Source organism: Microtus pennsylvanicus, chromosome 5, assembly GCF_037038515.1.
Source record: "Microtus pennsylvanicus isolate mMicPen1 chromosome 5, mMicPen1.hap1, whole genome shotgun sequence".
Classification (NCBI taxonomy): domain Eukaryota; kingdom Metazoa; phylum Chordata; class Mammalia; order Rodentia; family Cricetidae; genus Microtus; species Microtus pennsylvanicus.
This window is the reverse complement of record NC_134583.1, coordinates 89,664,527-89,678,284: the sequence shown is the minus strand read 5'-3', so window position 1 is coordinate 89,678,284 and position 13,758 is coordinate 89,664,527. Positions and strand designations below refer to the sequence as shown.

The 13,758-nt window shown below is 54.6% G+C and overlaps 1 protein-coding gene across 31 annotated transcripts in view; it reads right to left on the bottom strand.

Annotated features, from left to right (window-relative positions):
* Positions 1 to 13,758, bottom strand: part of Nrxn2 (neurexin 2) — a 114,041-nt gene that overhangs the window by 9,613 nt on the left and 90,670 nt on the right. For 22 of the 31 annotated variants that reach the window (XM_075973274.1, XM_075973290.1, XM_075973276.1 and 19 more), the window contains 4 exons: positions 13,125 to 13,296; positions 9,235 to 9,324; positions 5,945 to 6,270; positions 3,896 to 3,974 (listed from right to left, as the gene is read on the bottom strand). In XM_075973274.1, coding sequence (XP_075829389.1) covers positions 3,896 to 3,974; positions 5,945 to 6,270; positions 9,235 to 9,324; positions 13,125 to 13,296 — 667 coding nt within the window. The remainder of the gene's footprint in view (positions 1 to 3,895; positions 3,975 to 5,944; positions 6,271 to 9,234; positions 9,325 to 13,124; positions 13,297 to 13,758) is intronic. The other 9 variants (XM_075973284.1, XM_075973296.1, XM_075973297.1 and 6 more) reach the window with 1 other exon arrangement.

Sequence of the window (13,758 nt, the reverse complement as noted above, 5' to 3'; positions counted from 1 at the left end):
TCTGTGAGCATTTGTGTGGGCCATTTCAGGCCCGTGTGTGTGTGTGTGTGTGTGTGTGTGTGTGTGTGTGTGTGCCCCTTTGGAGGTCTGAGTGAATATGGACATACTTGTGTATGTCCAACATGTGTGTCTCTGTGGAGAATATATACATGTGTACATATCTGTGAGACTGAGTGTGTGTGTACATATGCCTCACAGAGTCTCAGTCTAAATGTGTGTGTGTGAGTGTATGGATGTGCTTCTCAAGGTCCCCTCTCTTGAGGACAGTGTGGGGGTGCAGGTCTATGAGGATGAACAAATGTGTACATACGCAGGAAAGACTTCTGGGATCTGAATACTGGCGCCCCCTCTGACAACACAAACCCGTGCTCTTTTGGTCTTAGTACATATTCACACCTTGGTGTGTAGAGGCCCCTTCTGCGGGGACAAGCATGTAGATCTATGAGTACCTCCCTCCACGGGTGGACAGAAATATGACACCTGTGCACACAGACACGAGGGGCACTTCTGTCGAAGAAGACATGTGTGTGCATGCTTCCATGAGAGCGTTCCTTGCCTAAACACGAATGCTGTGTCTGTGGTTAGGAAATACGTGAACATCTGGGAGTCCGAGCGTGTATGTGGGACTGTGGTCTGCACACATATGGGAGCGAGTGTTACACGGGTGGCTCAGTCCACAGATAAATGCCTTTGTGAGCTGAGCAAGGATGTCCGGCCGTGAGTTCAAGGACATGTCACAAGGCGTGTACTCTGAGAGTCAGGTGAGTGTGCACACAGGTCTGAACACACAGTGCATGCCCCGAGTGCATGATGTCTGAGATTTTCTGCCTCAGAGCATGTCTTATGCATGGACAGATGTGAGCATGTGAGAGCTGCCTCTGTGGGTCTCAGCGTGTGTTTCCACATAGCCCTGAGTGTGGGTGCCTTCGTGCAGCTGCGCACGTGCAGGTGTGACTTCTCTGGGGCTGAGTAGGCCAGCAGCTGGGAAGCATCTCTGGGTGTTCGGGAAGCTCTACACATACACGTGAGACACTCAGTGCCTCTGGTACACAGCATGCTTCATGGGACTGTGTACACTATACAGCTTTGTGTTTCTCATGTCAGAGCATCTATCTGGGCATGCACATGACTCTTTGGATCTAAGCATCTATGTGCCTCTGTTGATCCGGGTGTAAATGGTTTGCACTTTACATGGTGTGTGTGTGTGTGTGTGTGTGTAGCAATATGTGATCTTCCAGTACATGTGTGTGATTATGTATATATGAGTATACGTGTGTGCTCCCCTGGTCAGACCACATGTGTGTGCATATGGATTTATGCCTCTGTGGATATAAGTCTTTGTGTTCTTCCTGTTTCAGGAGTACAAAGTCCACAGTCCTTCAGGGGCCAGGCTGGAAATATAATGTATAGGCCAGGACATCTGAGCCAGCAAGCGTGGTATGACATATTACAAACTGTGGGTGTGTGTCCTTTCTTAAAGGAACTCCCGCTAGGGAAAATTCTAACAATACTCGGTGTGACTGACCCTCCAGCCTTGAGAGAAAGAATGCACTAGATGACAGGCTCACTAGGCAGGGAGAGAACAGGACTCGGAGTCTGTGGAGGGGCTGAGTGAAGGGAAGGGATGGGAGGTGGACAGGCCAAACAGGGATGGTCCCACGGTCCACACGCCCATCCAGGGATGAAGATCTGGAAGCGGGGAGGGGAGACACCCTAGGGTCAGGCTCTGGCAGCCTGTCACTAGCCAAGCCCCTGGTGCTGTACAGAAGCTTCCTTATCCTGGGGCCCCAAAGTGGACTCTGATTGGAGAGGCCAGGATGAGAGGTGGGGGAACATGGTCCAGGCCAGCCAGGGCACCCCGAAGTCATCTTGGTCCCTGCCTGGCTTCCCATGGGGAGATGAGGACAGTGGGCATTCCAGAGCTATGGAATATTATGATGTAGGTGAGTGCCCTGGGCACTCCGAGGACCACTCAGCGCTGCTGCCATCGGGGCTTATTTTCAAAGCTGGGCCACACACCAGCCCTCCCCACTCCCAGTCTCCAGTCCTTCTTCGCCTCCATTACCTTCCCCTCACACGGTGGCTCTTTTTACAGAAGAATGGTAGGCGGTCGGTGATTTCTGGGAGCCCTGACTTGGGGCAGATGACCCTTCAGGACCACCATACCCTCTTCTTCTAAGAGAGCCTGAAATAGCTCAGGACAGCAGAGAGCAGAGTACACTGTAGCTCATGCCCAAGCTCCTAGACAGACTCTGGGTTGGGGCATCAGACCCTCCGGGTATGGCCCCGGCCAGCCGTGTGTGTGTGTGTGTGTGTGTGTGTGTGTGTGTGTGTGTGTAGGTAGAGCAGAAATCTATCATCACAGAGCTTGTGTCCCAGAAGGAAAGGTGAGGCTGCACCCCTTCTCCATGGCATTCCCTACCCAGAATTCTCACAGGTCATTCCTTGTAGCCATTTACGGCAAAGCCGGCTGTAGGAATCCCCAGTCACTGTCCATGGCTTTGATGGGTTAGACAGTGCTGGGCGGTGCTGTGGACAGGCCTCATGCCCGAGGGTCTGCAGTGTAGAGGAGGAGTGGCTCCCAGCAGAGGGGCCTCCTGCAGAGGAGAGCATCTGCTCCCAGAAGCACAGGCCCTGAGCTGTGGACAGAGAGGCTTTCCTGCCCAGAAGCTGGCACTTCCCACAAGTGCCCCTGGTGCAGGACCACAGAACAGCCCCACTCAGCTCTGGACTACTGGGGGCGAGAGAGATACAGGGAAGGGCATGAGCCTGTGGGTATGGAGGTCTCCACTCCTGCCCAAGGCTCCACTGTCTATGACTGTTCCCTATCTACCCACACTCTAACTGGGTGGCAGCCTGCCCTCGGCTTCAGTGTCTCTTCTGGAGCTGATAGGCCCTCCAGATCCCTGACTCCAGGTCGGATTCACAGCCTTCTCCATCCCTGCATGCACCTACCCCAGCCTTGTTGAAACTTCTAGCCCAGGTACAACCATGGCAAGGTAGTGTAGAGAAGTCTCTGGGAAGCCAAGCATGAGATGTGGGTATCCCCTCTACTCCCAAGGGCTCATCCAACGGGAAGCTCCCGCCAGCCACATTCAGTCAGTCCTTTTCCAGTCTTGCTCTCAGCCCCCAGTGCTCGGCCACTGTCAACCTGCTCAGATGAGCAGCCCAACAACCACCAGGCCACCCGACTCTCATGCTCTCAGCCAGCATGCAAAGCGCCTCCACTCCAACTTGCTCAGCTTCTCTCTGTAGCTGCAGCCTTGCAGAGTCCTGTGTCACCACTGCTCAGGAAGCCCTTCCCACAGCTTGTTCTCCTACAGCCACCTCAAGCTAGGATCTCCCCAGGGGGACTGTATGTCTGGCCCTGATACAGAGGTCCCATGGAGCAACTGCCCACCTTGGCCTGACAACCTGGGAACCCTTTCAAGAACACCAGGTAAGTCCCTGAGGCTGAGCAGGAGGTCAAGGGAGCACCAACAGAGACCTCAATGAATGGCCAAGAGAGCGCCAATCTTCAGGGCTGATGGGAGTTGTAGTTTTGGACCTGAAGGCTGTTGGGAATTGTAGTTCCTCACCTCCCATTCCAGAACTAATGGGAGTTGCAGTTCCTCATGTTTCTACAACCATATCTCCCTCTCTTCTCCCAATTCCTCTTGGCTCTCCACCCCTAGGAGCCCAGCTAAAGACTTCACTATCCCCAAGGATGGGACACCAAAAGGCACCTTGTTAGAGGGCATGTGAGGGACCTGGGGTCTTCTGAGTTACAAAGGGACTGCAGGAGAGAGCTAAAGCCTGCAGCACACCCTGGGCTGGGGCCAGGTGGCAGACAGTCGCCCCCCTCCCCAGCAGCGTAGCAGGGGCCCGGGGCAGGGGAGGGGGGAAAGGCACTCACCAGTACTAGGCTCACACTCCTCCAGGTCCTCATCATCGCTTGGACACTCAGCCGAGGCCACCAGGAGGTCATCTGTGTTCTGGGGGGATAAGGGGAGGAATAGGGAAACAGAGGTTCCAGTGGGTGAGCAGATCCCACAGCTGCTTCCCAGGGTTGGAGGGCAGCACAGAAAAGAAGCCCAAAGCCAAGCCCAGTCCTCTCATCACTTGTGACTTGGCCTCTCAATTTCCCATGCAAAAGGATGCTAAACAGAGCCAGCCTTGTGGTCCCCATGGCCCTCAAGGATCAGACATGTGTTGAGTCCTTTACACTGGAGAGGCAGGGGATGGGATCACACTTGGGCTGCTCGGTGTATACCCAGGGTCCAGGGTGCTTGGGGCAGGGCCATGGCACAGAGACGGGGGATCAGGGACTGGAGGGTTCCCCATCTCCAGCTTCCCCATCCCATCACTTCTCATCTTTCCCAACCCCCTTCCACAGAGAGAACCAGGCTCCGCACAATAATTAGGGCTATGGTTGCCATGACAACAGGAGTCGACTTTGTCAGCATTTTCTCTCCTCCTGATTGCAAAGAAAGAGGATCCCTGAGATGAGTGAGCCCGAGGGGGAGGGGAAGCTCAGGGGGGTTAGGAAAGAGAGCCACAAAGGGAGACCCAAAGTCCAAGGAGGAAGGGAGGCTGGGAGACTACACCAGGGTGGAGGTCAAGACCCAGGGTGAGAGAGCCCCATCCTACTGCTCCCTAGCTTCCACTTTAGACCAACAGCCCTTGCCCAAGGACAAATCATGGACTCTTATTCCCTGCTGCCTCCTTGCCCCCTTTCTTTCCACCAGCCCCAATATCTCTCTGGGGCTATCCACACTCTTTGCCACACGGCTGGTCTGCCTACCCTCTTCTATTAAGATCAGATGTGATTTGGAAGGCCTGGGTGGGCAGGCAGCCAGTCCAGGGGAGCCTAGGCCTTCCTCTTAGGGCTCTCCACTCCCTAGAGAAAAGTCCCTGGGCATTCAGATCCCCCAGATCTCTGGGCACCGAAGACAGAGGAGCCTTATAGATTGTCTCTCTCTCCTAGCCAGCCTAGCCCAGGGTCTCTACAAGACAGACTGGAAAGAAAGAAGAGCCTGGAACCCAGCAATCCTAACCCTGGGGGAAGCTGAAAACAGACTGGAGTGGGGAGAAATGTCCTCATGGACACCCCAAGATTCTTCTGGGCCTGCAGGCTCAACAGCCAAAGCAGTGACTTGGAGAGGGGAGACGGAAGCACTATGGAGTTGAGGTGGCTCAGCTAGGTCACTGTGTCAGGTACAAGCCCTCCATAACCAGTACTCAGCACAGGCATTGGTGACAGATAGGGAACCTAGCTGCTGGGCAGTCCCATACACCCAGAAAACCAGACCTGGCTGCTGCTCAGAGCCTTGTGTCCTTGGTGTGGCCCCCTCTAAACTCCAACCAGATCCAGGGAGCTCTGAACTGTCGATGGCTGTGTGTGTAGACAAGGCACAAGGAACTCTACACAGCCATTCAGAAAACACACACTCCAGGGAGGAGGCAGAGGCCTAGCCAGTTGAGGTGCTTGGTTCTCGCTCCAAGGCACGTGTAGAAGATATGTGAAGGCCAAGGACTTAGTCTTGGCCTGTGTCACCCAAGAGAGACTCCAGCATAGGCAGAGGCTGCTCCTAGCCTCTACCAGCCTCTGCCCTGGGAGATTGCATGTCACCACTCCAGTGTGTCATCTTGGCCCAAGATGCCACCATCCAACTCCAGTTGGCCCACTAAGCTCTGGAACGGTCACCCTCTTCACTATTCCCTCGATCTGGATGCAGATTTCTCTTCTCAGGCTAGGATGTATGGGCTTCTCCAGTCAACTGCCCTCAATTCTGGACCCCCTAGAAACAGTAGTCACCCCTGTATGGCCAGTATCACTGATTACCATGTAAGGACCTTCTTCTCCTGAACCATCACCACGACAAGAAGGTCAGAAGGAGCTGTCTCCAGAACCATCCCACTTCCAAAGCCCCTTGAACCTTCCCAGGCCCAGAAGGGGTCTCACCTGGGTGGTGCTGTCCCTCATTGTGGGGGAGCGGCCCCGGCGAGTGGTGGTGGTGGCCATGGTGGTGGTGGTCTCCATGATGGTGGTGGCCATGTCAGCCAGCAGGGTGGTGGCAGTGGTCTCCGCACTGAGCAGCACGGACGGCCCCTCTCCTACTAGGCGTAGGTGGCCTTCGGTCCGCACGTTGGGGTCGCTCTCGGCGGCCAGCGCCAGTACCTTGAGCCCATTGTAGTAGAGGCCGGACACCTGGCCCTGGAAGGGGCGGCCCTGATCCCGGCCCCCAATCTTGATGGCAGCCTGGCTGTTGAAGATGGTCAGCTGGCGTCCTGGGGGTTGAGGATGGGGTGGGAGGAGCAGACAGAGGAGAGGCAGGCAGTCCAGGTAGGCCAGGAAGGGATGGGAGAGTGGAGAGAGCAGGGGGAGAAGGTGGAAGCCAGGAGGGAGCCAGCACGCAGATGGGGGAGGAATGAGGAAGAGGCAGACAACCAAGGGAAAGTCCTTGTTAACCAGAGCCCCTAACCTGGTCACGTGGGACCCCCACAGGAGAGGGTCGCCAGGACACGCATGGGCTAGGAAAGGGAGCCTGGTCACCCCCTGTTCCCACCATGCACATGCCTCTCCACCTGCACCTGCCCCCCTTCTGATTCCTCCCGGGAGCTAGCACCCCTTTTCCTTATCCTTTAGTTCCACCCCGGCTTCTCTCTCGGCTCTCCCAAACACCCCACCCAATGTCCAGCCCCAAGCCATGGTGTCCTCCAAAGCAGTAGACCGTGGCAACCGAGACAGAGACAGGAGGGAGTCCTGCCAGGCCAAGGCAGACTTGGTAAGTGTGAGCAGAAGAAGCAACAAGATGGGGGACAGAGAGTGTGGGTCTGCTCCAGGCTGGTTCACCCATAGTGCCCTGTGATGGCTGGTCAGGCTGTCTAGCCTCTCCCGCCCAGCCACTGCCCTGGGGCAGGCCCTGGGGAGCACAGCCCTTCCCCCAGTATGGACGTGCAAGCCCAGAAAAGGAAAATGTTAAAGGGACCTTGCTTGGCTTGCTGACAGCCAATAGAACTGCTCCAGCTTCAACCCGGCCTTGCACTTGGCAGTGTTATATGCCTCTGAATGGCCCCTGCAGGGAGCTTGGCTGCTTGCTTTGGTTTTAGTGAACCTGGGGGGGTCAGTTTAACCCTCTGAGTTTGTTGGTTTGGTTTGTTTTTGTTTTTTTTTTTTTAGAAAAGATATTTATTATTTTTAAGTTTAGATTTAACTTTGGTTTTGGTGTTATTGGGGAGGGGGCAGATGAAGTACAACTGCGCCCCACTCCCCCACGGACCTTCAGCTGCTTTCATTTAAGGCCTGCCTTAACCCTTGTTAGCCTCAGGTTAGTGCCTCGTTAGAGATCTGTTTAGAGTTAGAAACCTGTGACCCCTGCCCCCCAAACCTGGGCTGAGACAGTCCAACGTGTGACCCATACTCTCTTTAGAAACAGGCTCTCCAGGACTCCCAAACGTCTGTCCAACCGAGGATGTGTCATTAGTGTCTCCACAGCCCCCTTACTCAGACTCTCCTCCCCCAGCACCCTCCTCCTTCAGGCTCAAGTAGAGATGCCCCCCCTAACAGCCATGCTTCCTTACATATGGTGGAGCCCAGCCCACACAGGCAGAGGCTGCTGCCTAAGAGTTCTAATGAGAACAAAGGGGAGAAGGGTCCTAAGGGCCAGATGAGTTCTCCGTGAAATGAATACCTTCCCAGAAAGTCTCCTCAGAGCCTTTATAAAACTAATGTCCACGTGGACTTCTGGAAGTCGAACCTGCTGGGCTGCAGGTCTCTTTACTACACCCCCTGGATCTGCTGCTCCAGATGTTCCAGAAGTGGAAAGTGGGACCATTCCATAAACATTTATTGAGCCCCTACTGTATCCCAGCAACTGACAAGAAAATATCCCCTCCAAGACCATGCAACCCCGAACTGGAACAGCCTATGCCTTCTTCTCATGGTGCAGATGAAGTGGGCTGAACCAAGACCAAGGAGGGAGCTAGGCTCACAGGGTCAGTACTGGCCAAGAGTGAGCTCCTCCTCCTCTTCTAGAAGAGTAAACTAAACATAGGCTGAAGGAGAAGGTGTGGTTGCCACTAGTGAGGGCCAAGGAGCTCCTCCCTTCTCCAGGGCCCCCCAAGTCATCTTCTTCTCCAACAGCTCTCCCTGCCTACCTGGGGGGGGGGGGGGTACCACAGTTGTTCCAGCCTCAGCCCAGGCTCCTTCCTTGGCCTTTCTGATTCTAGGAGGGGAGGGTGGATAAAGGAGAGAAGGCCAAGGCCTCTGCCCCCACCTGTCATGAATGCCTCAAAGGGTTAAAGTTCGCCCCGCTGGAGAGAGCAGCCCAGTGTGGCTGGGGGGGTGCAGGTTTTAGCCATGTCTGTTACAGTCCCTTTAACTTTTGTGTCCTGCTGTGGGTTTATCACATCTGGTTATCAGCGTGTTTAGGCCCCATGGGTTCAGGGGCTGGAATTTACTTTGGGGGATTTTATTGGGGAAAGTCCCATGGACATTTAGAGCACAGTTATCAGCTGGTTAAGTGGTGGTTTAGTACTTCTGCTCCCCACTAGAGTTTAGCCTTAGAGGTACAGAGCTCGCCCCTCCTCCAACAGGAATAACACTGCTATGCCCTTGGCCCCCAACTTCCCCTGGTGACAAGAAGCCTTCCCTCTCACATAGCAGTACCTCACTTGCCACTTAAGGGCCTCTTAGGGACCCACTCTGTCTTCTCAGCAGGCCAGCGGCAGAAATGTCAAAGAATCCCTAAGAGAGCGCTGCGCCTTCCCTTTCTCCCGTCAAACTGAACTACTTCTAAGGGGCCTGAGACCAAAGCCTCAGAGGCTCCAGCTCGTCCTTTCCCCTCAGGATCGCCTGCTGAGCCTTCCTTGCTTCCCAAACCCTTCCCACCTTTAGGTGTCCCGTGGCCCTTTACTACATCCCTTAGGTGAAATTGGCCAGAGGGACCCAGCTTCCTAGCCTGTGTCCCCTCCTGCTGCCGACGTCATAGCTCAGCACGTGCTGAGGGCACCGCCATCTTTCAAGGGCCAGTCTAGGAAGACACCAGGCTGTCTCTTCCCTATTCCCAAACCACCTCTCAGCACCAGAGCGCAGGGGGCGGAAGGGAGCATCCTGCCCAGACAACAGTCCCTTCCCTTGGGGATGGGCATGACAAAGGAGCGAAGGGGCGGGGGAGAGAGCTCTGCACCTTTAAGATAGTGTTTTTAAAGTTAGTTAGTTAGTTAATTAATTAATTAATTCTGGTTAATTACCTTTGTCGAGCAGCCACTCATCTACTACTCGACCAAGCCGGTAGGGGATTCTCTGTCTAGCAATCGCCAGGCGCTCGTTATCAAAGTTTCCTTGGAAAAGTTTAGAAAGACAGTAGGTTTCTCAGGCAGCGCAGTCCAAAGGCTTTAGAACGTTAATTATGCAGTTCTCAGGAGACCCCAGCAAGCAGCCACATCCAACAGGAAGGAGGGAGGCAGGGAGAATGCTGGGCCGCTCCTCTCCCAGGGGCCCCCTCCCTAGGCTCCACCAGAGCCGGCCCCACCCTGGGGGCGAGAGTAACCCAAAGGAGAGGGAAAACCAAGAAAAGGGAAAGGAAGCAGAAAGGAAAAGAAAAAAAAAGAACAAACAAAGAAAGAAAACCCCCGCAGCTGGAAGGTCAGAGGTTAAACAAGTTTATCTAGTCAAGCTGTTGAGGCTGAGCCCACTTCCTTCACCACCCCAAAGAGGGGTGGTGGGGTGGGGGCGGGGCGTTTAGCAGGTTTAAGTTAGGGGGCAGTCCAGCTGGTTACTGCGTTTACAGGATGGTTTAGACGTGGGAGGGGTGGGTTAAGCAGGGTTTATGCAGCATTTAAGGGGGTGCCCGGCACACTCATTTCACTGAGCCTTAAACCACTTCTCAAAGTCATTGCCAGCTCCCATTATCTCCTGGACTCAGCTCCCAGCTGCCCCATCACCGGTTCCTACCTCCTTCCACACCCCTGGCCAACCATACCCTTCCACCTTGGTCTCTGTCCCCTCACCCCAGTCCTCCTCCTTTTCTCCCTGCAAGCTGCTTCTGCCTGCTCACCTGGTCCCGGATCCCTGCACTCCTGGTTGCTGCTACAGAGCAGGGCTGGGGATGCCCACAGCAACAGGGTGAAAGGCCATGCGGAGAGGGGGAGCTAGGTGCTTGAACTCTCTCCTGCTCTCACTTGCCACCCACAGGAGCCTACGTCCTGGACCAGCACCTTCAAGAACACCTTCGCAAATTCGCCCACTGGGGTTCATGTGTGCATGGGTGCGATCGCTAGGTTCTCTACAGATTCAGGACCTCACTGCTGTGTCCACTGAGCCTCACCCAGACTGAACCCCCCTTTCTCCACAGCCCTCTCATCCCATCTCCTGTTGCTCTCCTTCGCCATCGCCTGTTCCCTGCTCTGCCCTGGCCTTTACCCTGCTGTCGTCTTCATCTCAGTCCCGCTTCAATATGGTCAGGCTCTGTGCAAAGCCAGGCTCCGCCCCTCTCCATCCTCTGACCCAGCCTTGGCCCCATTTCTCTCCCTCATCTGCAGGCCCTGCCAGCTCCTCAGCCTTTCTCCTTCAAACTCCTTCCCCCAGTTTTAGCTCCGCCCTTCTCCATCCTTGTCTCCCCATCTGGATACCCACCTGTTCTTTCCACTCTCGAGCTCCTACCCCTGAGACAGGAAAGGAGAGAGAGACAGTGTGTGTGTGTGTGTGTGTGTGTGTGTGTGTGTGTGTGTGTGTGCATGCACACCTATGTGGAAGGGGCTTGTCAATGTGCCTTTCGGTGTTTCTCCGTGAACCTACCACAGTGGACAGGGACATGATCTCCTTTGAAAATATGGCCACTCCATTTATTTAAACCACTCATGCAGAGGCAGGGGCATTCCTCCTGTCTGCACCACATGGCTACAGGCAGGCCTACACCTGCTTATGAATAGCTCTCTGGACCACCTTTGCTTATGCTCACGTGCACATGCAGGATGCACCCTTAAGAGCTTTGGGGCAATGGACCCTGCCTTCCCTATACACTCAGAGAGGTTACATGACTTGGCCCAGGTCATGTTATCTACCAATAGAGATCCAGTATTAGATCTCAGGTCCCACTGAGCCAGAACCCAGAGGCTGTGGGAGGCCCGGTATAGTGGTGCACACCTTTAATCCCAATACTCTAAGGGCAGACACAAGTGGGTCTCTGTGGGTTCAAGGCCAGCCTGGTCTTCATAGCAAATTCTAGGCCAGCCAGGGCTACAGAGTGAGACCCTATCTCAAACAAACAAGATAGGTGTGGGGCCACGCCTCAGTGCTGTAGTGGCCTCCGTAATAATTTAGGAGCTACCTTCACAGTGCACACAGGAGCAACCAAACCCTCAAGAGACCCAGATTTAGCTGGTAGTGGTGGCACACCCCTTTAATCCCAGCACTCAGGAGGCACTCTGTAAATTCCAGGCCAGTCTGGTCTATATAGTGAGTTCCAGGACCCCCAGGGCTATGTAAAGAGCACCTGCCCCCATACCCCAAAAAGATTAAAAGATACCCAGATTTGCAAGAAAGGGATGACATATACCTTTCCCTATCCCTATCCAGGGGCTCTGGCAGAGGAGAGCAGATATCATGCCTCCCTCCTAGGCTCTGGCCTGCTCCTCTGGGCATAAGGCCTGACTGGGCATGGTGAACTCTTCATGCCCTGTCCAGCACAGGCCAATGTCTTCACTATTACAAAGGACTGGGCCTGTTCCCCTGAGACAGAGAGAACTCTGATGCCCTAGGCTGTCCAGGTCTGCTGTGGCTAGGAGAACAGGGAGTACAGACAGGCCTGTGTGGGAGAGTTAGCATGTCAGACCCCACACACACCCAGGGTTTGGGGGTAGACGAGCATCCCTCTACAGAACTGTTTTCTTGTGGATCCATGTCACTGTCTGAATGTCTGAGGTCATCTGAATATCAGGCTGACCTACAAGTATGTCAGCCTCTGTTTGCTAGGAGGGTGTGGGGAGTTCTTATCTCAAGGGACTGTAAGTCCTGAGCCTGTCTGTACTGGCTTCTGTGTTTTAGCATGAGTGAGCCTGAGGGTTTGTCCTGCTCATGTCTGTCACTCTGGCGAGGACAATGGAGGTCACAGGTGGTCATCCTGCTACTCAGTGGGGTCCTGTGTAACAGGCAGCAGGCATGCACAGCTCTGAGTCCCTACCTTCTCCCTGCAGTGTTCCTCCCTCCCTCCCTCTTGGTCTGCCTCTTGCAGGGCTCTGTCCACCTCTTCTCTCCCTAGCTGAGTCTGTGTCAGCATCTCCGCATCTCTCTGCATCAATCCTGGAGCTGCCTCCATCTCTGCAGATGTCTCTGTGACTATTTCCAGAACCCTCCATCACTCCTCCTCTGGCTCCCTCCTGTGCTTCCAACCCCCACCCCATGGCCTCATCCTCCTCCCTCCCCTGGGTTCCTAAGATCTTGATTTGTCCTTGACCACCGCTGTGGTCCTAGGAACTAAGTCTCTCTGTGTCTCCATCTCTGGGTTCCCAGGCCAGGCACAGATCCTGGCACCTTCTGTGTTGCCTGTGATGGCTACTGAAGGTGTCTGACCCTCCTTTGAACTCTGTCTTTTCTCTCTCCCTTCCACCGTGACCCCTTACTGCCTGAAACACTGGGATCCTGTCTCTAGGCATCTCTTCTCTCCAGCATCTCCAGAGGGTGACTTTGGGTCTTTGTCTGGTTCTGTTTTGGGGAATGGTTTGCCTCCTGCCAAGATGTGTTTATTAACTTGTGAGTCTCTCTCCTAGACTTCTGCATGGGTCGCACCGTTTCTACCCTGCCCCTCTTTTCTAAATCTACCTTTCCTCAATGGTATCAGACATCCCCTAATTCTACCCTCCTTTGTCTTCTCTGCCCATTCTCAAACTGGATTCTGACCTTGCAACCTCACCCAAATAATATCCTCCCCCCAAATCACCAGCTTACCTCTGGACCCTCACATCTCTTTTTTCTTAGCCACGCCCCCACCTTGGTTTCACCCAATCGTTTCCATAGCCACGCCCTTCCTCCCCAAACCTCTCCACTTAGCCACGCCCCACAGCATTCCACTCAGAAGCTGCCTGACCCCACCCAGTACCACCTTGTTGCCGCTCTGTCTCAGCTGCGGATCTGTGCCACCTACCTGCTGGGTACCGTTCGTTGACTGGCCAGCTGTCCACCTGCAGGGTGGCATTGCCACCACTTCGAGTAAATCGCACCACGTGATATTTGCCGTCACTCACAATGGCGTTGGGCTCATCAATGGTAATGTCGTCGGTGCCCACATTAAAAATCACCCCAACAGTGCCCTGGTCCTGGGGATGGGGAGGAAGAGGTCAGCAATGTGGAGGAGGCCAATATCTACAGAGATTCCCAAAGCCCTCTCTCAACAGCCTTCCACGAGTTTTCTAAAGCACCTCCTCAGGTCTCAACTGCCCAGGGCAGTGGGCAGGTTTTCCCTCTAGCATATGCAGGCCTCAGAACATCCTGGAGGCTTATCAGTTGTGGACCACTTCCCTAGGGCTGCAGAACCCGTCACGGAGCCCTTTCCACTCCCTAGGGCTGCAGAACCCGTCACGGAGCCCTTTCCACTCCCTAGGAACCAGTCACGGAGCCCTTTCCACTTCCTAGGGAACCAGTCACGGAGCCCTTTCCACAAGTCCCCTGTCTCTTGCCCTCAGGCTCATCCAGAATATTTGGAGATGTGTCCTGAGCACCTATGCTATGCAAGGGCCCCTAGAGTCCACATGGAGGCCTCTCTAAGACATCACAATAGG